General features: G+C 41.7%; 1 protein-coding gene across 2 annotated transcripts in view; it reads right to left on the bottom strand.

Annotated features, from left to right (window-relative positions):
* The window catches only part of kcnb2b (potassium voltage-gated channel subfamily B member 2b), a 123117-nt gene extending 97805 nt beyond the window's left edge, over nucleotides 1-25312 (bottom strand). The window contains exons 1-3 of one of the 2 annotated variants that reach the window (XM_054751131.2): nucleotides 25100-25267; nucleotides 24968-25013; nucleotides 23809-24481 (exon numbers count right to left, since the gene is read on the bottom strand). In XM_054751131.2, coding sequence (XP_054607106.1) covers nucleotides 23809-24393 — 585 coding nt within the window. In that variant the 5' untranslated portion in view covers nucleotides 24394-24481; nucleotides 24968-25013; nucleotides 25100-25267. Of the gene's footprint in view, nucleotides 1-23808; nucleotides 24482-24967; nucleotides 25014-25099 lie in introns of both variants that reach the window. The other variant, XM_015955273.3, reaches the window with a different exon arrangement.
* Nucleotides 25313-26466: the final 1154 nt, after the last annotated feature.

The following is a 26466-nucleotide window of genomic DNA, read 5'->3' as shown; positions in this document are numbered from 1 at the left end:
AGTAAACTCGGCGCTGAGTGAGAGGAGTGTTTAGTTTGGCCAAGACAGCGGAGCTGCAGACACCGGCACCAGATGCTGGAAAAAACACAAAGGAGGGGGCAATTCGGCTCCACGCTAACGCCGCAAAGCATCATGAGAGTTGTAGTCTTTGCGGTAAAATCGGCCAGCGGGTCAGTTTTAATATATTTTTGATATTTATGTTGCGGTCCACATAAAAATGCTCCGCGGGCCTTGTGTCTGACACATGTGGTTTAGAGAGACCAATCTACTGTGGAACAAAGCTGGAGAACCCCGAGGGAACCCACACGTGCACTTTCCATTCAGAAGAACCCCTGACTGGGATTCAAACTGGGATATTCTTGCTGAAAGCCAACAGCGCTAACTATTGCTCCACTGTGCAGCCCTTACCAATACAGTCTCAATCCTAATTTCCAGTTTGAATCCATCTACACTTCCTGTTTAAAAATGTGCCAAGAGGAGGCGTCACCTGATGGGCCGAGAGAGCGGCGCTGCAACAATCACTGACCTGAACCCCTCCATCCACCCAGCTCTGAGCCGTATCATTTCATTTCGGCTTGTGAGTGGTCGAGCCAACTAGGGGCGTGGCCAAGACTCAGCTGCAGTCAGTGAAAAGTAGCCGTGTAAAATGGTGCCGGCAACGTCACAGGGCACCATTTAGCCATTAGCAATGGCTGATTCAAATTCAAATGTAGAGCAGCGTTTTAAACTGAAGAGGGCGCTACGCTGGCGGTTTTAGGCTGAATATTAGAATTTTAAATAAGATGCACTAAAATGCCAAAACCAAGGACTACACATCTACAGCACTGACACTCATTTATAAAGTATAAACAATAGTTGATCTTGGGGAGACTTGCTTTTAAAAATGTAAGCATCTGAGTCAAATATGAAAATTACTTCAATTTAAGTTAAACCAGTTGTCCAAACAAACATTATTTCAAAAACTAAAGCTCAGACTGAGCGAGAGCAGACATATCTGAGCAGTTTGATGTAGAAGATGGTATCTAAAGGTTGCATCATTGAAGCCAATCATGTTCACAAGAATTTCACAGTTGATGGAAACTGTGAGGGGTTTGTTTATTTCCCATAATTACTCTTCCTCCAATGGACAGCTCTGTGTCTGAGTCCTGAACCGGCGCTTCATCCTGTGGCTCTGTTGGTGCTTGTTACTGTTGTAAATCATGCCCTGTTGCACTTTCTGCCAAGTCAGCTAAATGCAAATATGTCTCGCACGCACCACGGTTTGAGATATGAGCCACAACCGAGGCACGGGGCTTCAAAACAGGACATTTCACAAAAGGCACAAAGGGAATTAAAAAAGGAAAAAGTTCACACCAAGTCTTTAAAGAAGGGAAACTCATGCGCAGCCTTTTATTGTTTAGGGAAAAGGAAAAGCTTTCTGTTAAAACGAGCAGTTTGAGGTGCCGGCTGAGCGCAGTTGGTCATTAAAGATTTACCTCAGAAAGAGGCTGGGAGTCATCAGCCCTGCTGCAGATGCATTATTTCATCAGTCTGAATAAACCCTATAGCAAATAAATCGAGTTAGGAGATTATTTAAGAACTATTAATCGCGCTCTAAAAGTTTCCCAATATTAATCACCTAAGTAGCTTTACAGCAAACACTTTGTGAAGCAGTTCTGAACTTATGAGACAAATCAGATGAATCTGCTCCAGGCGCAGCCACCACGAAGCTGTGACTACCACTCATCTTTATAATAAGCTTTTATTCCTCCACCTGCTGCAGTCTGTTATACTGTCATAGTGCCGCTCCCCTCTCCCTCTCTCGCTCTAGCACCTCCCTGTTATTGCTCCTTTCTTCCTTTTTTCTCACTCCGAAGCTTCACTTCTCTGTCTGTGTGAGCACTTTGTTGCAATTCAAGTAAATGTCCCGTCTATCAATATTTCATATCAAAGTACATCCTCCCTACCAACGCCTCCTTCAGAGCCGAGCTCCACTGGTGCTACCGGATATGAATGAGTGCTTTGTCAGAGGATGGAGCAGATACCTACGGTTGATAAGAGCCCACATAAACAATCAGTCTTAGCAGAGCATTAGCTCACCCACAGTCTTTTATATCTAAAATTGATGAATCAAAGGAAATTCTGTTTGCTGTGTACCACTAACATGGCACTTAAAGTCAATTCTAATCTTTTCAGGAGCACTTGAATTGCACGGTGCCGTTTATGCAACGTTCGACACAGCTGCCTGCAGTATGCTGCATTTGCACTCCTTCACAGTCATGCACAAGCACACACACACATTATGCATAAAAGCATTCAGTGTGCAGGGAGGGCCCCGTGGCAACAAGTAGGAAGGCTCTTACTCTGTGCAATGTATTTTACTGCAGCCATAAATGCTCCAGCACCTAATAAACGGCAGCAATGTGAGCATGCATGCATGAAAAGACATTTAATCTTGTGCAAAGAAATACAAATTTGCTTCAGAATCCTTTATAAATGTTTTGGCTATACAGCCAAAGGGTGGTAAGTTATGGTTTGGACCAGTTTGGAGAATGATTGTTGCTTTGATACATCTGATGTGAATTAAATTTGCAGATTCAAATGAGCGATGATGTCGCCAATAAACAAATTAGTACAAGACGAAAATAATTAATGAAAATTTCAGTAGCAATCTCTTTGATGTTGTGTAAAGCTTTAAGGGGAAATATGACTTTTTATTCTAGTTCAATGGTCAATACAAAACATTTTCATGAAGTTGTTTGCACAAAAGGAAATGAAGCAGTTTTTTTCTAGGCGTTTTCAGTACCTTCCAGAATGAACCATTTCAGAGCTCTGTCACTGGGTGCACCATGTAGAAATGACGTAAAAATTACATCTTGTGGTAAAATGTGGTTACTGCAACCACTTTAAACAACTCTGGAGCTTCGGCCGTTGTCAAATTATAAAATGTCGGCGCTGCAGCATTAGCTCGCAGGAGAAACGGCACCCCCACACTCACTGATGGTAAACAGTCGTTACGTCCCTCCCTTCCTTTGTTTTGAAAGGAGAAAAATTCACAATACCCAGAGCCAGCTGGAAATGAAATATGTTTCAGTATAACCTTCCTTCCAAAATGACTGAAACATTAGACTCTTTTGGGATTTTCTCACTGTGAAATTCTTTCTATATTCTTACATAATGCACCTTTAAGAAAAACAAGTTGGAACTGGCCACAATCACCCATCCCCCACTCAAACTACTACTAGCTGAGATGCTCTGATATCCGGCAGGGGCTCTGAGTGCAGATGATGCTTCTTCAACAGCAGCTGTCTCTCTCTTGTACGTGAAAAGGGGTTCTATTCTAATTTCTTCATTTGTGACATCACAAAAGGGGACTTTAGGAAGAAAGTAGGCTGGTATGCTAAACCAGCTACAGCAGACGAGCTCTTCCAACAATTTTTCTGCTAAACGTCCAGTCACTGAACAACAAGACTGACCTAATAAGTCCCTGATTGAGCAGGTAGAGAGAGGGAGATGCAGGATCGCTGTCTTTATCCTGTCAAAGACGTGTCTTCCCAACAAGATGCCAGACTCAGATTATCAGCCCGAGGGTTAATCATTTTCTTTTCGAGCTTGACTAGAATCATCTGTCACCTGTCAAAAAAACCTCTGTGAAGTAGTCGATGTTTACATCAACAAGGGCACAAACTAGTGAAGTGAACAGCGAGGTTGACCTGAGCAACACTGTTCACCCAGCCATGTTTCTGACAGGATGTTGAATGAGAATAAGCACAGACCAAGTTCACCCATTTTTCTCAACACATCTGCAGTGGTCTCTAGTATAAATGAATGCCTTGTGAGTTGATCTCTGTGGGACAAAATAGCTCTGGCGCTCCTGTTTCGGGATCTAGAGGTTAGCAGAGCACTGGGGAGTAGAAGACGACAGGATTGGGAGTCTTATTTCCTGATATTTGGACATTTTGCCTCTGATTGGCTAACAGCGACGTGACTCTATCATTGACTCCGTTTGCTCTGCAATGTTCATGTTTTATCTCCACAAGTAACACAACCATAAAGATCTGCCGTGTTGTGCTAACGGTTAGCTTCTGCTATCTGAAACGTCTCTCCTAGACACTAAATCAACAACAGCCTTTCTCTTCACGAGCCAAGATGGGTGATTCCATGAATGCTAATTTTCGGTGTGAGGTAGACCTGAGTAGGTTTTCTAATCTGAAGCCCCCTTCAGACAGGCTATGAAAAACGGAAATGTTCAGGACTCTGTCTGTAAGACCTTTGTGTCTGAATATAAACATCCGGATAACGTTTTCCATAATTAAACCGGACGACGCCCCTAGTAACAGGTCCGGGCTTTTTACGGACAAGGTGGCTGCTTCAGACTGGTGAGGTCTAGTTCCGGACAGGGAAGAGGGGGAGGAGGAGGGGACCGGGGACGCTGTGCACACCTTGATAGCTCGCGACAGTTAGATGAATTCTATCTCTTCGTCTGCCATGTTTGACTGAATGGCTTTGTTTGGGTAAATGACACATGTACACCCCCCCCCCCCCAGACATCTGGAATTTTTCCCTGCTGTGCAAAGGCAGCCGAAAGGACAAGTTCCAGTACAAAAGTGGTGTGTCTGAAAACACAGTTCCGGTTAAAAACCGGACTGAATTGCCCACACATATTCCAGAATGTCTATCTGAAAAGGGTTTGAGTGTTCCCTCGTCAACTTTCATTAGCCGGCTAATGCAGGAAGTGGGGAGAAGTCTGCATGTTATTCTCAGAGTGACTGATGTTTCTTTTTTAAAATAACAAGTAAAGTAAAAGACGGCTTCTCAGTGAACTTGGTCTTTAAGGAGTCTGGATCTGAAAACCCAACGAGACCCTGAGACTACTAACTGAAAACCCTTGTAAATCAGGAAAAACAGTATTTGTGTCCAGCTCCAATGATTCACTTTGTCTAAGACTTTTGTTAAGAATGAAAACGGAGAAGCCTATCGCTCCAGATTAAGCTTTGAGCCTCAGCAATCCAACCCCCTCCTCCCCCCACTCCCTCAATAAGCCTCTCCTTCGACCTCTACCGCCGCAGCCAAACAAAACCATTTAATGAGCCCTCCTTTGGCCTTGTTTGGCCTTAATCGCATATTATGTCAGCATTTTTAATTGATTCTCCACCACCATGAGCACGAGATGACCGACAGGCAGGGCGTAGTGGTCGACGCGAGGCAGCAGGGGCTCTTAATTTCTGTCCTCAGACTCTGTGGTGTGGTCAAAAGGGATTAGGGTAGAAGCACATCAGGTTGGAGGGTGTGTCTGCATGTCAGATTGACAGGATGCAGAGTTTATATCTCTTTATACCACAGTTAATCCTTTCAAGAAGACAGACTTTGGCTTTCAATTATAGGAAAAGTAGTACGCCGACTTTTACGTCACAGAAACTGAACTGGTGCACCCCTTGAAGAAGCCAAAGTAGATGCATTCTTATTTTTCTTTTAAATGATCATTTCACACACAAACTGATTTAAAAGCCAGTAAATATGACTATAATTTCACAGATGTGAGAGCAAAAGAAAAAAAAAAGTTAAAAGAAGTGTATATGAATAAAGTTTGATAAGGAAACAGTCATGCAAATATTTTATTTTCCCTCCTCTTTCCATTTTTCCCCTCAGTCATGCAAATTTTAAAGAAAATTTTGTATTTTAAGATAAGATCCTCAGAGCAAAAGTGATTTTCTTAGCTAAAACTGATGTAAAATCCACAATGTCTATATGATGTTATTTTATTTGTCTGAACTTAATAAAAACTCTCCTCCAGACTGTTTTCTAATGTAAATACATGAGCTAAAGGTCACCATTTAATAAGTTCCACATTACGTCATCTGAATTGAAGCCACAAAGCCATGGTTCCATATGACATATAAATAAAAAGGAGTAAAAGCATACTGAAATAATAAAAGAGATGAAACGTGCGTCCAAGGGCAGATGACTTACTGCCTAGCATGATTTAATGCTTTAAATTATAATCTGCATTAGCTTTTACCGAGGCTATGCAGTTAAATGAAATCGTCTAATCCTGCTGAAACAGGCTAATAAGAAAACAAGGTTTAATTTCTTTATTCTCTTTCTGATGTGTTGCCAGCTTTTGTCGTCTCGAGTAGAGACAGTGGTTTGAACCTTTAGAAGAAACGACTTGATATCTGCTTTGATTTAGATTGTTGTCTGGACAAAAAACTTTGTGGAAACTAGAGGTAGCAGCTAATCCAAAAGAGGCCAAGAGCATTTGATGCAACATTATAATTAAATAAGACTTCTGTGATTATTGACAACACAAATAGAGGCAGAAGCAACAAGCCAGAGAACTTTGAGTTAGTTGTAGCCTTGCAAGAATGCTAAAAACAATTCCCAGACTGCACCAACAGTGTTACCAGCTTTCTCGAGCTCTTTGGGAATATTTCTGATCTTTTGCAATGAGTTTTTATAGAAACTTGAGATAAATTAAGTAATTTTTTCTTGTTTTATTTGAGGCATTTCAATGTCCCAAAGCACTCAGAGGCAGCCCAGGTTAGAGCAGGATATGCTCACTCATCTGTACCCAGACTTAAAATAAATTGTGCACGCATGAAACTGTCTGGTTGATTCAGCCTCATCCTACAAGTCTTTCTTTTCGAAATTTTGACTTATTGTGCAAAATAAACATAGTAAAAATGTAATGGTTACAAATGATCCTGCATGCTTTACCAGAACTTGTAGGCTGCTTAGTGCATTTACATGCACATCTAAGTCGATTTAGGTCAATCTAAAGTAATAAACTGGGAGAACTTATCCTTGTTTACATGTACGTTAGAAAACCCAACTCTCCAATGAAGATCAGTGAGTGCGTTTACATGCAGCCAGTAACCCTTTTAAAACCCGAATATTCACAATAACCTGGTTCCGCAGGTCCATGTAAACACCGCCAAAAACCCGGATATGCTCATAACCGGGTTTTTAAAAACCCAGTTACTACACCTGGGGTAACCCTTTTCTAACCCGAATGTTTGGTCGTGTAAATGCATACGGGATATCCCCATCAAAGCGTGTGTTCTGCGCATGCTCTGTTCGCAAGGAATCTCGGTCTTTTGAGTAGCGAGACCTCTTGTATGCGCCAGAACACCGGAAGTAAACAACAAGTTGGGAGCAGCATGGCGAGTCGCGGCACAGCACCACACTTTGAGTGACGACGAAACTAAAGCGCAAACAAACGCGGTCGCTATCTCATCCGAACTGGGAAACATGTTGTTGTTTTCACGGATACTGGAACGAGAAGAACCGGAAATGACGCATATTGCGTCTGGACGTAGTCCATACGTCCTGACGCTACCTCAACGTCCGCATTTAAATCGGGTTATGCAAGTTAGGGGTAACTCTTTCTATTTATGCTTGTAAACAGGTTATTCTGATCAACTCAGAAACCCGAATACCGACCTTAACCCGATCATAACCCGGATATTGGCTGCATGTAAACGTAGTCATTCAACTCCGGTACGTAGGTGTCAACATGCACCCTTTTGTGATGGCATTCTTCTGATTAACTTATAGCAACACAAATAGTGAACAAACACTGGTGAGAGTGAAGCAAATGAAGTTAAAACAGGACATGCACAAAAGCAGAAGGAATGGACAACAACGATGAAGCACAGCTTACTGGGTATATACTGTACTGTTAGACAACAATGATACAATCAGAAGGCCGCTTCCGCAGTCTCGTCACTCCTAGAAGTTACTGGTGTCAGCTCGACTGAGTCGTTTACATGCAGATGCAGTCGATTTCCCGCCACATTATCTGGGTACTTCAGCAAGCCTAATTTATACTTCTCCGTCTGCACAGTACACCCAAAAGACAAGATACCACCAGGACATACAGGAGTCATATACAAAATACCATGCAAACTATGCAATAAGACATACATAGAAGAAAGTGGATGCCAACTCAACACACGAACAATAGCCGAAGACACACAAGAGCCGTGAAACAAGAAGCAGAAAGTACAATAAAGAAAACAGACCATTGTACAAGGGAGAATGATATAATGGACTGGGACAGAACAAAGATCCCAAACACCGAACAGCGAGGGAAACACTGGCAGCAGAGAGCGACACCGTCCTCTGCTGCCCACGGATAAACGGAGAAGGAAGCGATGTCGACAACAGCAGCGAGCTCTGAGGAAGGCTACAGCGATAGCTGAAACATTTTTGCGGTGTTGGAAAAAGAACAGAGTAATGCAGTGTCCCACTCTAATCGGCCAATCAATCCTAAACACCTGCAAAGGGTTCCCGTGCCTTGAGGTGGTCTCTCAGTTTAAGCTGAATAATAAATAAATGGAATATTGCACCATATTCTCCTTTTTCAAGTTTCACCTGTAAATATACACATAAGCAATCCACTAGCCTTTAGCTTGCCAATCGAGCAGAATTAGACCTCGTTTAAAAAAGCATAGAGGTTCTTAAATCTACAACAGGTTAAATATTTGTTGTATCCATGCAAACCCAATGTTTGAAGTGGGCCGGTATGGATCTGTACCGGCACTTTTACCTTTATTTTTGTACTGTGGGTACTTTTATCACCGTTTATTGGTTGAAATCTCCGAAATTACATGAAAAAAAATTGTCCATCTTCAGGTAAACAGTTGCTGTCACCAAACACTATCCCCCACCGCAACCCCACCAACAGAGGTAAGAGGGGCACTTCCTGGCCCTTCAGATCCTTCTCAATGGAGATCCCTGGTCCAAGGCTTCTTCAAGAGGAGTACGGTCGATGAGCCGTTTCCTGTTGCTAGCATGACATTTTTCAAATGGCAGAACAAATACAGTTTTTTAAGCTATTAAAATGCAACAAGCAGTAGGAAAAGAAGCATTTAAAGAGACAAAAATCCTCCACTAGAAATGTGACGGTGGCTGGTCCGTAACAACAGTGATCTATCAACATGAGTGTATTATTTATCTTCAGACACCTCTCTCATTAGTTTGAAACAAAAGGCAAAAGGTAAGGATGCTTTAGAGTCTCGGGTGGCCTTTAGATATTGTCACACTACTTAAGAGGGATTTATTACAAAACAAGTATACTTCAGAAATCTTTATTTGAGTCGATGCCAGAAGCGGCTGCCAGCATCAGCGGTGTAAGTGAAGTTGTGAGGTAGATGTGCGGCGGTTCTGGTTTGCTAACACAAAGCAAATGTAATGGAAAGTAACTGAGGCAAGTGTTTAGTTTGAAAGAGTGCCATAGATATAAAGCTTGGTTTTACTGTTTTTTATTCAACAGACAGTGAGATTTTATTCTTTGTTGGTTTATCTAGTCATCTTAAGTCTCCAGCAGCTTCTGGACATTTACACAGAATCTGTATAATACAGTACCAGCTGCTGATGACACGTTGGCGTAGATTATCGATCAGCCAGGACACAACAATCCTGAGTTTTTGTTTTAAAGATCTCATCCAAGCATCCTCCTCCATTCTGATTTCCTCAGTTGCAGCCTTGAGATGTTGATAATGAAGGCTATGATTTCCCAAATATAGCAGTGAGCAAACACGATTGAGTCATCCCTCATTTATTTTTGTATTTTGGTTCCAAGAAGCTCTTGTAATCTTTAAATGGTGTTTAATAAAAGCTCTCTGGTCTTCGTCAAGGCCTCTTTAGAGGTTGGTTAAATTTGACGCAGTTTTCTTCCTTTTTTGTGCATTTGCCAACTAAGTTTATGTTTTTTATGGATTTTTCAAGCACAAGAAGGCACCAAACAAGAGATTACCCAGACTCATCAAGAATCAACAATTGAACAAATAAATGTTTAGGAACAACTGCATTCCATTTTTATCCGCATTGCCGGGGTCGGGTCACGGAGGCAGCAGCCTACGCGGAGAGGCCCAGACGTCCCTCTCACTAGCCACTTGGGCCAACTCCTCCGGGGGATTTCCAAGGCGTTCCCTGGCTAGCCAAGAAACATAGTTCCTCCAGGGTGTCCTGGGTCTTTCGTTAGGTCTCCTCCTGGTTGGACGTGCCTGGAAAACCTCACCAGGGAGGCATCCAGGAGGCATCCTAACTAGATGCCCGAGCCACCTCCACTGGCAGCAGATCTACTCTGAGCCCCTCCTGGAAGATTGAGCTTCTCAACCTCTCTCTAAGAGAGAACCCAGCCACCCTGCAGAGAAAGCTAATTTAAGTCGCTTGCATCCACGTAGTCATTCTTTTGGTCACTACCCAAAGCTCGTGACCACAGTAGGAACGTATATCGACCGGTAAATTGAGAGCTTTGCCTTCCGGCTCAGCTCTCTCTTCACCACGACAGTCCGGAACAACGCCCGTATCACTGCAGACGCAGCACCAGTCCACCTGTCGATCTCACGATCCATCTTTCCCTCACTTGTGAACAAGACCCCGAGATACTTATACTCCTCGACTTGAGACAGAACCTCATCCCTGACCCGGAGAAGGTATTCTACCATTTTCCAACTCAGGACCATGGATCCTGTTGCAATAAACTAATTTAGCTGACTCACCTTTGTCATGCCATACAGATTCAGTTAACAAATGTGGGATTTGTGTTTACATGCCAAACTGTTGTAAAAATTAAATAATGTTATCTAGTCTCATGGATGTTTTTTTCCACAAAAAGGAGGAAAACAAACAAGAAATTGTGAAATCATCAAAGAACTGGAAGGAAGAGAGTGCATTTGAATCACCACTGACGCTCCTTGGCTGAAATAAAACGAGACAGGTGAGCCTTTCAGCGCACCGGTCAATACCTGAGAGTTGCCCTATCGATTTGCAAGGCTTCAACCAAACGTCAGCACTGAAAAGAGCAGAAACCTTCCAGCTTTGGCAACGTAATACTAACATTCACAAGTGACCAGGCTACACCTGGAACATGACTCCAGACAACTAAAGCCACGTCTGCACGTGACTAGAAGAACAAACCAAGAGGTAGAGTGACCTTTTAGGTGAGTCAGACGCTGATCCTTTGGCCCGTTGCTCGGCTTCCTGACATCGTCACGGGTCACGTGGTCTGCATCTTTGTCCCTGTCTGCCCTCGGGCTAGTCTGGTCCATTTCCAGCCATTGGCAATAAGCTGATTACAATCACACCAGTGAGCAATAGTATCAATGCTTCTAGTCACCTTGCCCGACTCAACACACCGCATTGGAGCACAAATTTAGTTAGTTACTTTTGATAAATGTAAGGAAAGAATACATACATTTAGGTAATTTCAATATTTGACATCAAGAATGACAGGCAAAGGTGAGTTTTGTGTCAAAGTTATAAAGAATCTCCATCTTACCCATTTTAGATAGCTCCATGAACAGGACTGATGAACTAATGGCTAGTCGGCGTACAGCCTAAACCAAGGCCCTCTTCTTAAAGCAACACTCGCTTGCTTCAAACTGATTTCAGTAGTTTTTGAGCTAAAAACGTGAACAGCATCACACAGGACAGCACTCTGTAGCTCGGTACTTACCAGAAACTGCACTAAACTGGAGGGTGGTCTCTACCTACTGTACGATGTTAGCTCATATGATGGCTAGCTGTGAAATTTTCCAGGTTCCCAACAGTCAATATAAAGCACAAGAAAAAAATGAGCCGGGAAGTAAAAGTAAAGTAAAAGTTGATGCAACCTACACTCGCATTATTGCTCTAAAGAAGGCTGCAAAAATCACAGACTGATGGTGACCTGGCTTTGTTGTTACTGGACTTGTAAGTAATAACATATCTTTTTCAAACGGTGTGGATCTTTTTACTTTGTTCCTAAATTATTACCATTTGGCTCGTATTAGCGTTAGCTTGTTAGCGCTAGCAACAGCATGCTTCTGCAGGACTGTTTACGACAGCTGTAACTCCACTTTCAGCCAGCAGGAAGAAGTGAGAAATTTAATAAGTGTTGATTTAAAAAAGATCCAATCTCCAAATTTAAATGTGAATATGATTTTATGAACCTTTACACCATAATTTTTACATTACATGGATATTTTGCTGAACAATTTATCAAAAATCTCCCTTACTTGGCCCATGGATTCACCAAAAAGGTTACCCTTTGGTGCTGCTGGTGAAGAATACGTTCATAAGTAACCCGAGAAATCAGATATATAAAAATGTGAGTCATAAAGATATAATCAAGATTTTTTAACCTATTGACATTCAGCTAAAATGCTTTTATTTATTGGTGTGCAGTAAATCACAAAATTAAAAAATATTTGTGGATGTTGGTTTAAAATTTAAACATTACTTATCGATTAAATAATATTTTTATTTCTTTCAATATTACTGTACATTACATCACAAATGTTATTTTCTCAAATGAAAAAAGAATGTAAAGAAGTGGACCGTGAAGTGTTCATAAATAATCTTTGCATCAATTTCTATTGGATTTTGGAGATAGGAGCCATTTTCAGACGACAAACATCACACTTGAGTCTCAGCTGAGTCAGGATTAACCATGAGATCATCAGTCCTGTAGGATGTAAACACCATTTGATCAAACAGAACACATTTTTATAGAGCATGTGACCGTGTTGATAAGCAAATGTTTTCCGGTCTCCAAGCCATCCTGTGAATTAATGAAAGATGGCCATTCCACTCCAGAAAGCAGGAGTTCTAATAATTTTCTTTGTCACTTCCTGGGGTGCACAGAATGAGCAAACAGCTGGCAGCTCTGCCCACAGTGACGCCAAAAGCACGACAACACAAGAAAAAACAAAAAGCGTAGAGAAGGCAGCACAGAGAAAGTGTAAAGATGGATGGACTCCAACAGGGATGCCAAAAGGAGAAGAAGAAAAGTAAAAATAAGAACCAGAAACAGGAAGTTTGTCCATAAATGGAGCTCTACACTGAGGCAACAAGTGAATTTGTTCATTTTTAACTGCCCTGAAGGAATAAATAAATAAAGAAATAATTTATATATATATATATATATATATATATATATATATATATATATATATATATATATATATATATATATATATATATATATATATGCATACTGGACTGAGACAAGGAAACATATATCATTCCACTGAATAACAGGCAGTTTGAGGGGAAGGGAACAATGTCAAGTGTGCCGGTGAGTAAAATAAAAGAAATATGAAAAAAACATTTCTGTTAGATTTGCATTATAAGGGGGCTGGTTGTGGGGGCTGAACCACCAGCTGCTCTGCATCTCACGCAGCCTGTATAGAGAGGAAACACTCCCCGAGTGTCAACGTGTCATCACGGCACACCACAGTTGCCATGGAAACCCCATAAACACAGTGTTTATCCCATAAACACAAGGGAGTATGTTGACTGCATTTTCATGCATTTTAAAAATATATTCCAGGAAAATGCATCGATTACAAATTATGATTCTGAAAATAAACTGGTACATTTCTGTAGATATGCCGAAACAGCTGCTGCCTGGAATCAAACACCAACTTTGCAACAATGTATACAAAGACAAATGATCAACGTTTTGATGTACAACATTTAAAGCAAAACAAGATCAAAAGAAATGTTAAAGATGCAGCTAGTGGCTCATTAGGTCGCCATGACAACAACCTGAATATAGTCTGCGTTCTTGTCTCTCTGTCAAAGTAAGTAAACAAGCAGAAACCGAAGGTGGAAAATCTACTGAAATCAAGGTCATTTCTTGCAGTTCGTCCCTGATTTTTCTTTTACCACTTTTAGTGGTGTACCAACACGAAAAGTAATAGCTCACATTTTCTGATCAAACAGCATTTTTATATGTATAGTTCAATGTTTTCAAGAGCAAGTTCACTGTTATTTTGAAATAAGATCAGTCATTCTAAAAAAAAAGGGGGGGGGGGGGTAGTGAACATCGCCTTCTACCCCTATATCCTGTATTAGCCGCCGATAGAAAATAAACACTCAGATTAGAAAAGCCACTCAGATCTACGTCACAATGTAAATTCATGGATCGTGACTGAGGATGGCTGTGATGATTTTTGCAGCCAGAGCACATATTGACAAGTAGAAGCTAACTGTTAGCATTAGCAGCTCCACCACATAGCAGAACTCCTTGAGGCTTGTTATTTGTGGAGACAAATCAACGTTGCAGAGCCAACAGAGGCAGTGGAAGAGTTGCGTTGCTGTTAACCAATAAGAGGCGAGATGTTTGAATATCATGAATATTAGTAAGACCACAAATCAAGACGATCTTCTTCATTTTTTCTTCGTACCTTTTTTGAAAAGCCTCTTTTATCCACGCTTTCAACAAATTACTCATCAAAAGGTTTCCTTCTCGCTTTTTAAAAACGTCAGTTCATCAACTTATAGGCTTTGCTTCCACTGACAATATTTTAAAAATACATGTATTTTTGTCATATTCATCACATTTTAAAGGTCACGTTTACTCATACTTTTAACACCTGTGCAGTGGTCTCTAGTAGGAATGAATGCTTTGTGAGTCGTTACTTGTTTAAGTACGTAGAATCAGCTGCAGCAGAAAGTTGCTTCAGACAGAGGATTTTGAGTCTTACTTCTGTTTGGACATCTTGCCTCTGATTGGCTAACAGCAACACAACTCTTCCACACTACATTGATGTTGATCTCCACAAATTACATAAACCTGGAGGAGTTCTGCCATGAAGTGAAGTTGATACTGCTAACGGTTAGCTTCTACTAGTTGAGACTTTCTCTGCTGTTTCCTGGACACTAAACCTACAACAGAGTCAAGATGGGCAAGTCCATTGATGCTAACTGACATTTTGACGTGCAATTGTCAAGTTTTTCTGAATCAAGCATTTTTCTGTCTTATTTTCTATTAGAAGCTAAAGCAGGAAGACTATTTTCACGTTTAAGCTGCATGTTAAACTCAAGAGTGACCGATCATTTTCAAAAATAATATGTAAAAAATGGTTTCTTGGTCTTTAAAGACACACGTAGATGTGTCAAACACAAGCTCCAGGCCACCTCTGTGTTGCGGCTCTACAGGAAGTGGCCAGCAGTCTTCTCTGCCCACCAGTGATCAATCACAGATGGGACTGATAAAGAGCCAAATGTAAAAACACCACAATGAATACCAATGAACTCCGGTGTAAAAACTCTCCAGACAGAGCCCCAAACGGGACCTTAAATTAGTCGTCTTTCTAAAAATAATTAACGACAAAAATGTGCAATGATGAAGAGTAGAGGAGGGAAAAGGGAGCCGGTGCGGTGGGATAAAGTGGAGAATAGTAGTTGCGATAAGAAATCAAAGGTGTAGAGAGGCTGCTGTGAGTGCATTCAAGGGAGTAAAGTAGAAAGAGGTGAATATAAAAAAAGGGAGGAGGAGGAAACTGCAGGGCACCCGTTACGTTGTGGCCTTCATTAAAAGCTAGTTCAGCAGCATTTGAGGGATTTCAGATAAAGATGTTTAACTCTTGTGAGAACTGAAGCTCAGGCTTGTGCTCTGCACATGTTTAGGGTATCATACTGTATGTATCGGCACAGATATGAGATGCTGGCTTGGAGTTTAAAGAGAGATTTCTGAGACATAATGGAGATTCTTTACGTTTCGAATAATGACTCCATTGCAACCCTGTCCTCTCTCCACCCTGCTCCCGATGCCTTTCCGGGACGAGGAGAACAGCGGCACACGAGATGAACAAATGCCCCCCAGAGGTGGCTGAGGAGGCGATGAGAAGAGGGGCAGAGTGAGAAGTCGAAGAGGCCAAGAGGAGGAAGGAACGCAATAGCCTTTTACCCTGGGTGTCACTCAAACTGGCGGCACTAGCCGCCACTAGCTGGTGGTCCACACATGGCCCCTCCTGCAGCCTTCAGAGAGATTTATGTCCCACTTTGATGGCAGAGAGTCAGATCTGGGGCTCTTAGTCAGCTTGGTCCATTTGAACTGTGAACTAATGAAATCTGAATAGGAGAAAATGATACTCTTCTGATCAGACGTGTCAAATCAGGCCATTTGAGAGGGAAATCGCATGTCCAAGCTCCATGACAGCATGGAGGTGCGTCAAAGAAACTGACAGGCTTCTCTTCTTCTATTTTCCATGAGATCAGTTTGGATTTGAAGAGAAAAGTCGTAAACTTCAGCTGAGCTCTAAGGTTTCATAGCGTGCATAAGAAGTTCACGAAAAAGCAGAAGCCAAACAAGTACTCCCTCCCTTGATCCGAGTTTACCCAGATGTTTTCAGCAGATACCCAGACCTCGTACACACATAGCCGGGTATCTCACATAACCCAGATATTTTTCTAAGGTTCAGCCCATCATTCAAACAAAAGTGCCGATATATGGAAACAAAAATGAGCCTTTCTAAAACAACAACCAAGGAGGAGATTTGAGAATTCTCCATTGTCAGCATTTGCCTGTCGACGTGTGTAAATAATCGAGATTTTAGGTTTTGTAACCAACAAATGCTCTGGCATCACATGTATGACCTGTGTTTATATTTAGTTGCTTCTCTAATCGGAACTTCAGGGTCATTTCACCAGAACTTCACAGCATCCACTTCAACGGGCCGACTAAATGGACCCTTTTCTGGGCCATTTTCAAGAACCAACAGAGTACCTGAGCTGGGGTAGGTACTTACCATACCATACCATACCATACCATACCATAGTTTATTTATATAGCACATATACATATATAGCACATTTAAAAATGCAGCATGGGAGCTGCCCAAGTGCTCCACAGGCTGGACCAAATCACAAATCAAAACAACAAAAAACAGAAGATAAAAATACTGATGCAAAAAAGCAAATAAAACATGAGGCATACTCAGAACACATTTAAACAATATTACAATAAAACAATAAAACGAGTCACTGTCTAAAAGCCAAGTCATAGAAGTGGGTCTTTAAACTTGGAATTCCCCAGAAAATTTGCTTAGCATAACTTTTGGTTAGCTCGCACCGATCGGTTGTAACTCGGTAAGAAGCGACATCGGCAGACGTCGCCCAGAACAACTGTGTAACATTGGAAGAGCTGCTGGTGAAACAGAATGGAGTGAGAATAAGCATTGTTCACACCGCTTTAAAATCCTCTTTATCAAATTCCCAACATGGAAAAATACTGTGGAAACCCCCCAAAAAGAGCTAATTCAGTGGGGACTGCTGTCTCATAGAGCACTGTAAAAAATGTTGCTTCTTCTGGTCATTGAACACAACATTTTACATCACATAGCCACTCTCCCTGTATCCGGAATGGATTCATTTACACTTTACAGAATAAAACTTTTAATTTTATTAATGTCCGTGGAAGCCTTTATGGCGCTGATCAAATTGGTGGTGATATGCTGACATCTTAGCAAAGTCCTGAAAGGACTGAATTTGTATGGAGACACAACAGCTGAGCGGACAGAGCCATTATATTTTTCCCCCTCCCAGAAATACCTAATGCTGCTTTAGTTGAAATGCAGCTTTTGTAGAGAATCACAGGCGAAAAACCACATCAACGACGATTATGCCCGCTACATAGTTTTCATATATTCCAGGAATGTTTTTTGACAGACTGAGGATTTGGGGAACTACTGCCACCTACTGGCTGGGCATGCTAATGAATGAGATTCACAATGCTATGGATGTTTTGAAAATGAGGTGGTGTGAACCCAAGTTTTTTTCCTAGATGGGCGAGAAAAGATATTCGGATTTACAAAAACTCATCTCCGTGTGTGCGTGGCCACAGTGTTTAGCTACGCGGCTTTATTTATGAACATGTTTAGAATTAGCCTTGCCTTGTGAGTTCCACCTAATGATGTCTCCATTCATGAATCACTACATGGAGGGTAAAAGGATATGAGCCTTCGGACCAGCCAGCGGGACACTCTTAGTTAAAAACCTGAATGCATGCAGAAGTTTGGCGGTTAGAAAAACATTTTTTTGTAAAAACAAAATCTCTAAAAGAACACAAATTCTAACTCTTTAAAGAGCAAGTCACCCTCTACCAGAGTCTTACTCCACTCCCACTTCCTCTTTGAAAAATGCAGAAAATGCTGTTGCCTGGCAGACCGGAAGGGTGGCGCCGCTAACAAATACACACACACAGGCTCACAACCACATTGTAACCTCATAATGTACCAGCTAACATCATAGTGTACTTCTTAGCCAATAGCGATAGCAGATTTTAATTCAAATGCAGTGCAGAGTTTTTACCTGACAACTGCACAACACTGACAGTTTTAGGCAGAATTTTAACTAAGATTCACTAAGTGCCAAATTACTGACTACACGTGTCTACAGTACGATTACACACTCATTTATATGGCTTATCAGCAAAAAATTATTGATTTGGGGGTGACTTGCTCTTTAAGTATATTATTTAATCAATCACATTTCTGCATTTCAACTCTACATTCAAACACAACTGTGGGAGTTGTTCACTAAAACATGAAATTATCCAACATTTAGAGCAGGGGTCACCAACTCCGGTCTTCGAGGTCTACCATCCTGCACATGTTAGCTGTTTCTCTGCTGATTGAAATGAATGAGTAATTAACAGGCCTGTGCAGAGTTAAGAAGAGGATTAAATTACTCCATTCAGGTGTTTATGGAGCAGGAAACACAGAAGACTAGCAGGATGGCAGACCTCGAGGACTGCAGTTGGTGACGCCTGATTTAGAGATTGTGTTCACCACATGAACCAAAATTTAAGGAAAACTCTTGTGTATTTAAACTAATAAGTACACAGCACTAGGTAATTATGTGTTAGAGATACTAATGTGTAGGCTAAGTAAATACACTTAACTGTGATTTACTAGAACTAAGATCCTTAAAAACACTGCTTACAGTTTACTACTGCACACTACTAACACATAATTACCCAATCCCATGTACTTATCATTTTAAGTGCAATTGGTTTGCATGCCTTTTTTTAAGTAAGTTGAACTAATCAGATTTTACAGCGTGTATTTTTAAATTTTATGAAACTTAAAGCATGAATGTAAAGTAACCAAACCCCCAATGCAAAGTGTTGTTTTGATTATTAGTCAGGTTAGGTTTATTAGCAAAATGTTAGAAAATCCTGGACAGTAGAAATTGCAGCAACAAATGCCTTCAACAGTAGAAAAGCCCAGACTAGTGAAATCAGATTTTCTAAAACCAAATCAAAACCATTAATGTCAATTTAAAGTAAATCTCATGATGCAGGTGATTTGTTGAGAGGAAACAAGGATGGCGGTGGATGAGGAACCGGGTTTAAGGGTGTTCTGGAACATCCAGATGATAAACTGCTGCTTCAGTTCTCGTGCGGGGGCCTTAAGAACTCATGCCACCTATAATCTAGGAGGTTCTCTCTTATCTGATTATGAATGCGAGTAAAGAGGATTTAGGTGCTGGTGCCTAAATGCTAGGCTGCACTGATTAGAGGCCTGTTGGAAAGGTTATGCAACCAGAAAACTACAAGAGCAGAGAAGGTGAGCTTGACCTAAACTCTAATAAAGAATATCTAACTCATTTGCTGTCATTAAAGTAATCAGATTACTGCCTGCATAGAAACGCTGGAGCATAATGGTTTTACTTTCTGAAAACTGACCACAACTCCCACAATAATGGAATGGCAGGTAGTGAACCAGCTGCTTGGATCAGACTCTCAGGCGCACAGTGAAAAAGAACATTTGACTTATTGCTGACTAAAGGGCTCACACTCCTCCATGTTCCCTCATCTTGGACTCGTTGGCTGTCAGGATCTACATCAGTGTGCACGCGAGGCTAAAGCCTGGAAAAAAGGCGGTCTGCAGTGATCTGAAGCAGGCGTTATGAAGCAAAAACAGCGTGACAGTAAAGTTTGTGGTGGAGTGGCTCTGGCTGCTTCCAAGCAAGGCCCAACCAAACGGCTAAAAGCAGCGCCGGCGCAGGCTTACTGCTTATTTCCACAAGCTAGACTAGCTTATTAGATAATAGGGGAGTAATGGTGCATATCCACATTAAGAGCAAGAACAAGGCGAGACGTGGCCTGTGTGTGTGTGTGTGTGTGTGTGTGTGTGTGTGTGTGTGTGTGTGTGTGTGTGTGTGTGTGTCGGAGAAACAGAAAGAAAGATCGATCTCCTTAAAATGCTCTAAACTTTATGACTCTGTTTTCTGGAGCACCTTAATATTGATAAGGCATCTTAAAAGGTTTAGAACAGACTTTGTGCTACATTCCAGAATCTGTGTGTATAATTATTTTTTATTATTACTTTACTCTACTTAAACTATTTATTAATAATTTTTACCAAAATCAACTTCTAAGAAAAGCATCGTATGTTTTCACACTCTAATCCAAAACAATTTTTACCAAAAATCGAGAACTTCAACAGAAAAGTTCTGATAAATGGGCTTCATGTTAACAAGATCTGGGTCTTTAATCTCTAAATTCTGAAAAAAATAAACGTAATGATAATAATCTTAGGCCTAAAGGCATCACAGAGCGTTTGTCAGGATTGTCGAGGAGAATGTCATTCAGCTGCAAGACATTTTTTCTATTACTAACTTAAATTGAAGTAGTTGTCATTTTGCACTGATAATACTTAAAGCTTATAAGCATTTCTAAGATGAAATATGCAATGTTAGCAACTTAAATTACTGCTATCATTATTTTATGTGCATAAGTTCATCCAGTTCAGATCATTATTTATCGTTATTGAATTATATTGGTAACTTAATTGGAAATTAAAGAGGCAATGTGTAGTTTTTATCATGAATTTCTAGAAATATTCATCAAAATGTTGAAAATGAATGAAATGATGCCCAGTTGTTAAAAATATTGGCGGCTTCATAACATACAACCATAAAAATCAGGTCTAAAAAACATGGGAGTGGGTCTAAGTCTCTGGGCGACGCCATATTAGATGCCATGTTTCCTTCTGCGGGAGCCAATGAGGACAAAATGAATTTACTGATTTGTAACAAACAGTTACAAAACGTTCGACATTCTTAAATGTTATTGTTTTACACATTTACCGCTTCACCTGTTGCCAGTGACGAAAGAGTGTCTGATGTGCCCATTATTTTGCTAGTTTGTGCTCGCCAGGGCTTTTTGACCCTAATGGGCATCCGTTGGTAAGGTCTTACTCCAACAAAAAAATACTGCTCCCTTGCAACGATTTAGGTATCTGCTGCCCTCTGTTGTCAGGAAAAATACACACTGTCACTTTAAGAGTCATAAAATATCAGATATCGGTAAAAAAAAAGCCAATATTGAGCATGCCTATTTTTTTTATTAGAGCCAGTTCACAACAAGAGTCGTCTGAAGGCGCTTTACAAAGTAAACATTCCAACAGAACCTACTAATAAGTTCATCCAGTTCAGATCATTATGCTAACAAATTTGAAGTTTCCTATGTAAGGAAACTCGGCAAATTACATCGAGTCACTGACTTGTTTTGTCACTGACTTTACAGCAATTTCCATAATAAGCAAGCATGTAGCCACAGTGGAGAGAAAAACTCCCCTTCAGAAAAGAATTAGTCTCTTAATACCTAGCCCAATACCTAATCAATAAACCATCTGAGACTTAATTGATGCTTATGTGCTCATCGTGGCCTTAAACGCTAATGAAAAACAACAAACAGGAGATATTTATAGGTCTGGCCAGCCAATAAATGTGAAATCAAAGTACAACTTTTACTACCAACACTGTTCAAACTAACTTTGGTACAACTGAAACACTGATTTTGTCTTTTGGGTTTTATGGTCGTTCAGGATTTGGTTTCCTTGTCAAAAAAGGCAATCAGACTATTTTTGGGAGTTTGAAGGTAAGACAAGCCTTTAAAACCGAGGCCATCAACTTTGAACTAGTCCAGCTGCATCCACTTCTCAGAGGTAGATCTTCTGAAATGTTACGTTTGACGTCGACTGTCAAAGTTGATCACAAGATAACTTTAAGCAAACTGTTGATGAGCAGTGCAGCTTGCATCATCTGTCAGTGGCTGTGCTGTCATAGCTGATCAGTGGTCCAACTGTTCTCGCAGACTCCTCACCAGCACAACACATCAGACCAAAAACATGCTGGTTTTTCCGGGAGGATGGAGGATCTTGCATTAACTTGAGGTGTTAATTTTAGCACCTGCTTCTCAACCCTAATCCGAACCCACACAATGAAGCATCGAACACAAATTTCAACAGAAACAAAATAACTTTAATGGTTTCAGTCATAACTTCTCTGAAAAGGCTTGCAAACCCAAGATTCAGCATCTTGGACCTAACATGACTGCATGGGTTGCATCCCTCAAGCCTTGGGCTCCTGTTGGCCACCTCTACTCTGGCGTCTCCGGTGCATCTCTCTGCAGCTTTTAGCAACTGCTGGATTCTCTAGCTTTTCAGGCCACCCTCCCAAGGCATGTGCCTTCTTAAATGAAAGTGTGGCTTGATTGGACCCCCCCCCCCCCCCCCCCCCAAATAAAAGGTCAGTTCTTTCTTTCTTAACCTTTATTTTGTGGCCATAGGTGGCATAAAGCAGCAGACTGGGCTCCCATGAGATTTGCTGATGCCACATGACTGACTGCACTTGTCAAAAGGGCTTAAGGGAACTTGTATGAAAGCTTGCAATTGTGCAAAAACCTAATAATGGCATTTCTTTAGTCAAGAGCTTTCAAAAGACTTTGCTCCCTGTGCAAAAGCTTCCCTGACCTCAGGGAGCTGCCATAAGACAACCTGGCATCCCTTGAACTCCACACTAAACTGCACTTTCAGCCGTGGACCTCCTGAGCTCTCAAAGTCCTGTTTAAGTTCTCCTCATACGGCTGTCAGCAGAAATGTTAATGCAGTTTGAACCAAGATAGAATTTCCCTTTAATAAATCAAGGGCTTCCCCCACATAATACTGTACAGGTCAGCGAGATCCGTCTGGAGTGGAGCAGGACTGCACGGAAGAGTAAATCACGTTAAATATCACACAGCAGCATTGCAAATTACTCAGCTGCTGTCGCTGGAGTTTCCCTCGAATTAGATATTGGCAGTCTTTGTCTAATTTATTCACGTGCTACACGGCTTCTCTTAAAGAATGAATGCAGTTATCAAAGCGGAGGCACAATCCTTTGTCGATGGTCATTCATGGGATAAAAACAAGCCAATATTAAAGGAAGGAGGAAACTTGCACATAAGAGCCAATAACAGAGATAAATCCCACACATTCCAGTTTTGTTTCCTTTTAAAATATTAACAACCTAATCAGATTTCAGCCCCATTTGGACTGAAATTGAATCTGGAGTCATTTCTGAGCTACCCATGGAGTCTTCTCTTGAAGTGGAAAGGGTTACGAACGATTCACCAGCATGCACAGGCCCTGGAGCTGTGTTCGTCACAAACACGATGTCTTTATGATTTTCAGATGAGGGACTTAATCCCAGATTGGCACAGCGGTTCGATGAGGGATGCCGGAAAATGGGTTTCATCAATGCCGATGCTACTGAGACTGGGGATCGTAAAAGTGGTTGTTTTCATTTTCAAAGTGGTGTGAAAGACAATTTTATCTCCTGATTCAGCAGTTTTGTAGAAACTGGAGTGAACGGTTACCATGGAGAACGTAAACCTTCAGTCATAAGTAAATCAGCATTTGCATACCTTCTGTTATCATGGCTGGCGTCGCGCTCAATCAGACACAAAGACAAGTAGATCTAATCAGTTAGACTTTGGCTGATGTACCAACGTCAGAATCAAACACACCATTTCATCAAAACTCTTTATGTTCAGTTCTATGTTCTCTTTCCTGCCACTGCACTCGTGAAGATCTGTCTTGTCGACCCTTAACAACCGCCGCTGTACAAGTTTCAAGCCGATGAACTCATGTTTTGCAGTTCACGTGGGAGTTGTGCCTTAACAAGCATGCCTGCAATGTGTTATTATGCAACCGGGGAGCTGAGCTACGGTTGTGAGCGGGAAATGTGAGATCTGAGATCTCGCTCCTCGTTTCGGACTCCTACCTTGGCAGCCACAGAGGAGCTGGGCTTCTCCAGGAGATCCCACAGTTTCTTCCTCTTCTCCGGGCAGCAAGTGTTATCAAACTCCCCCTCCCCTTCCCTCTCCCTCATCGTCTCTGCCTCCCTCCGCAGCTCCTCATTCATCTGCTCCTTTTTCTGGTGGTAGCGGGCCTGGCAGCATGACTCCAGGTAGATCTCGTCAATCCCCCAGTAGTCGAGCTCCTGGCCAAAGGAAAGGGCGCACATCTCCTCCATCATGTGCAGCTTGCCCGTGCGGTAAAAGTTCAGAATGGAGGTGAAGGCCCCCGGGTGGCGATCGAAGAAGTACTCGTTCTCGTTTAGGCTGTAGTCGTCGCAGATCTCCATCAGGGAGTCGTGGGTGTTGCAGTCTCTGAGCTTACCAAGTCGGGTCCGGGGTAACCGATCCAGGGTCCGCCACAAGACCTCGTGGTTCAGACCCCCTACGTTAAGGCGGACTCGGCGAGAGCGAGCTTTGGTGCGGATGATATCTATAGGCTCTGGGGGAAGTGAGGGTGCAGTTCGGACATTGTTGGGTTTAGGTCCCACCGGTCCAATCTTTTCAGCCATGATGATGGAACAGATGCTTCTGGGTTACCAGAAAACGGCTAAAACTTTTCAGCTACGTTGGCTCCTCTTCAGACTGGTCCCTCCATGGCTGAGGAAACAAAAACAGACAGATTTGTGACTTCAGCATCGAACGGGACATCTGTGCTTTGTAGCCACGCATCATCAGTCCTATTGACTCCTTTCATCACACCTCTTTGAAGGCATTAGGCTAAATCAATGATTTAGTTTTAACAGTCAATATGGCTGCTTTGCTCTCTGCTGTAGCTCTGTGTGTCAGTCTGCTGAACTATTTGGATAGAGGGTGCAATTTCTGGAGTCTCATCTCAAGATCAGTCAACTATTTTTATATTTCCTCTCACGCAAAAATCCTTGCTTATAATCTCGGATGTTTCATTTGATTTAAACTCATTTAAAATGGTTTTTAATGACATGTTAATAAAAGGGACCAAAATAAAGAGAGTGGGATTTTAACCAGGATTTCATTTTAAAAACTGACAAAAATGAAAGTGAAAATATTCATTCAAAGCGACACATTTCCTTTAAATATGTGCTTTAAATACATACTGCAGCATACCTGTTACTCTATAGTTGTTCCTTCTACTCAGTCCACCTCCTGCCTCCTGTCATCCAGCAAATCCGCGGTCATTCCCAACTCATATCACATTAATAGAATAAGAAAACGACAGGAAAACGTGATAAATCTCACCTCGCTGAGGTAAAGCACCCTTTGCGTGCAAACTCCTCTTGTTCCAGAGGGAGTGGAGCTGGAAGAGGGAGCCGGGATCCCCCTGTAGTTGAGCGGTTACGGCTGAAAGCCGCGCGCTGGTCGCGCGTCCCACATCGTGCTGAGAATGACTCTGGAGCGGAAAAGCTGGGAAGGAAAACCAAACGGCTTCTTTTTCCTCCTCCAGGAGCGATCGCATCCACGGAGAGTGAAGCTAAACCATGGGAACATGCAGGAGTCCTGCGCCTCCTCCTATAAATAAATAAATAAGGAGTTTGGAAGGAGAATGCGGACGTCGACGCGCGTAAACGGGCCGGATGAGAGAACTGCGGAGCGTCCCGCTGAACACTACATAAAGAGGCGCGGAGGCTGCACCACGCACAGCACAGAGACCGAATCACACAGCTGGACAGCAGGTTGTTTCCCTAGAAGTGAAGTCTCTGCTTTGAGGCTTTAAAATGAGAAGAAACTTCACACGTGTAAAAAAGTCTTATTTCGCCACGAGAAATCCACCAGTGTCCTGTAGCTTATGCGTAAAATGCTGCAGGCGACTTTTCAGCGGAATGACCATAAAGTGTTGAGTGGCATTTAGCTCCAAAGCACTCCACTTTAGACGTTTTTACACCTCCAGAAAGATTATATTTTATTTAGATCTTAGATTTATTTAAAGCTCTTCCTCATCCTATTGCAGCACTCATAGTGCAACGTCTTGATTTGAGCAGAGGTGGACTCAGGTATTTTGGGGCCCAAATACAGACACGTGGCCCCTTAATTCCCTGTTCATTATTTTTCTTCAATTTATAAGATAAATTACTTTTATTCATAGTAACATGTCTCTGACCATTTATTTATTTATTTGTTTATAAAATTGCATTAAATTACAAAAAATAAATACATTACAATACCCATCCTAATTTTTAAGAGCGGAAGTCACTTGATCTGTAGGCAGGGGTGGACTGGCCATCTGGCACACCAGACATTGGCCCGGTGTGCCATTTTCCCAATGTGGGCCAGTCCGGTCCACTCCCCCCTTTACCCCTGGTCCCTGGAGCCGGAGAGGCGGAAAACAATTCCGCGAGATTCCAGCAACCACCCACCCCCGCTAAAAGACCGATTGTGAAAAGTATAGCCTGGCAAGCTATCATATATATATATATGTATACACACACACACACACACACACACACATGTATATATATACATATACATATATATTTACATATACATATATATATATATACACATACATATATATATATACACATACATACACACACACACACACACACACACACACACACACACATATATATATATATATATGTGTGTGTGTGTGTGTGTGTGTATGT

The sequence above is a fragment of the Nothobranchius furzeri genome, chromosome 7 (genome assembly GCF_043380555.1).
Source record: "Nothobranchius furzeri strain GRZ-AD chromosome 7, NfurGRZ-RIMD1, whole genome shotgun sequence".
NCBI lineage: Eukaryota > Metazoa > Chordata > Actinopteri > Cyprinodontiformes > Nothobranchiidae > Nothobranchius > Nothobranchius furzeri.
This window is presented reverse-complemented; position numbering and strand designations above follow the sequence as displayed.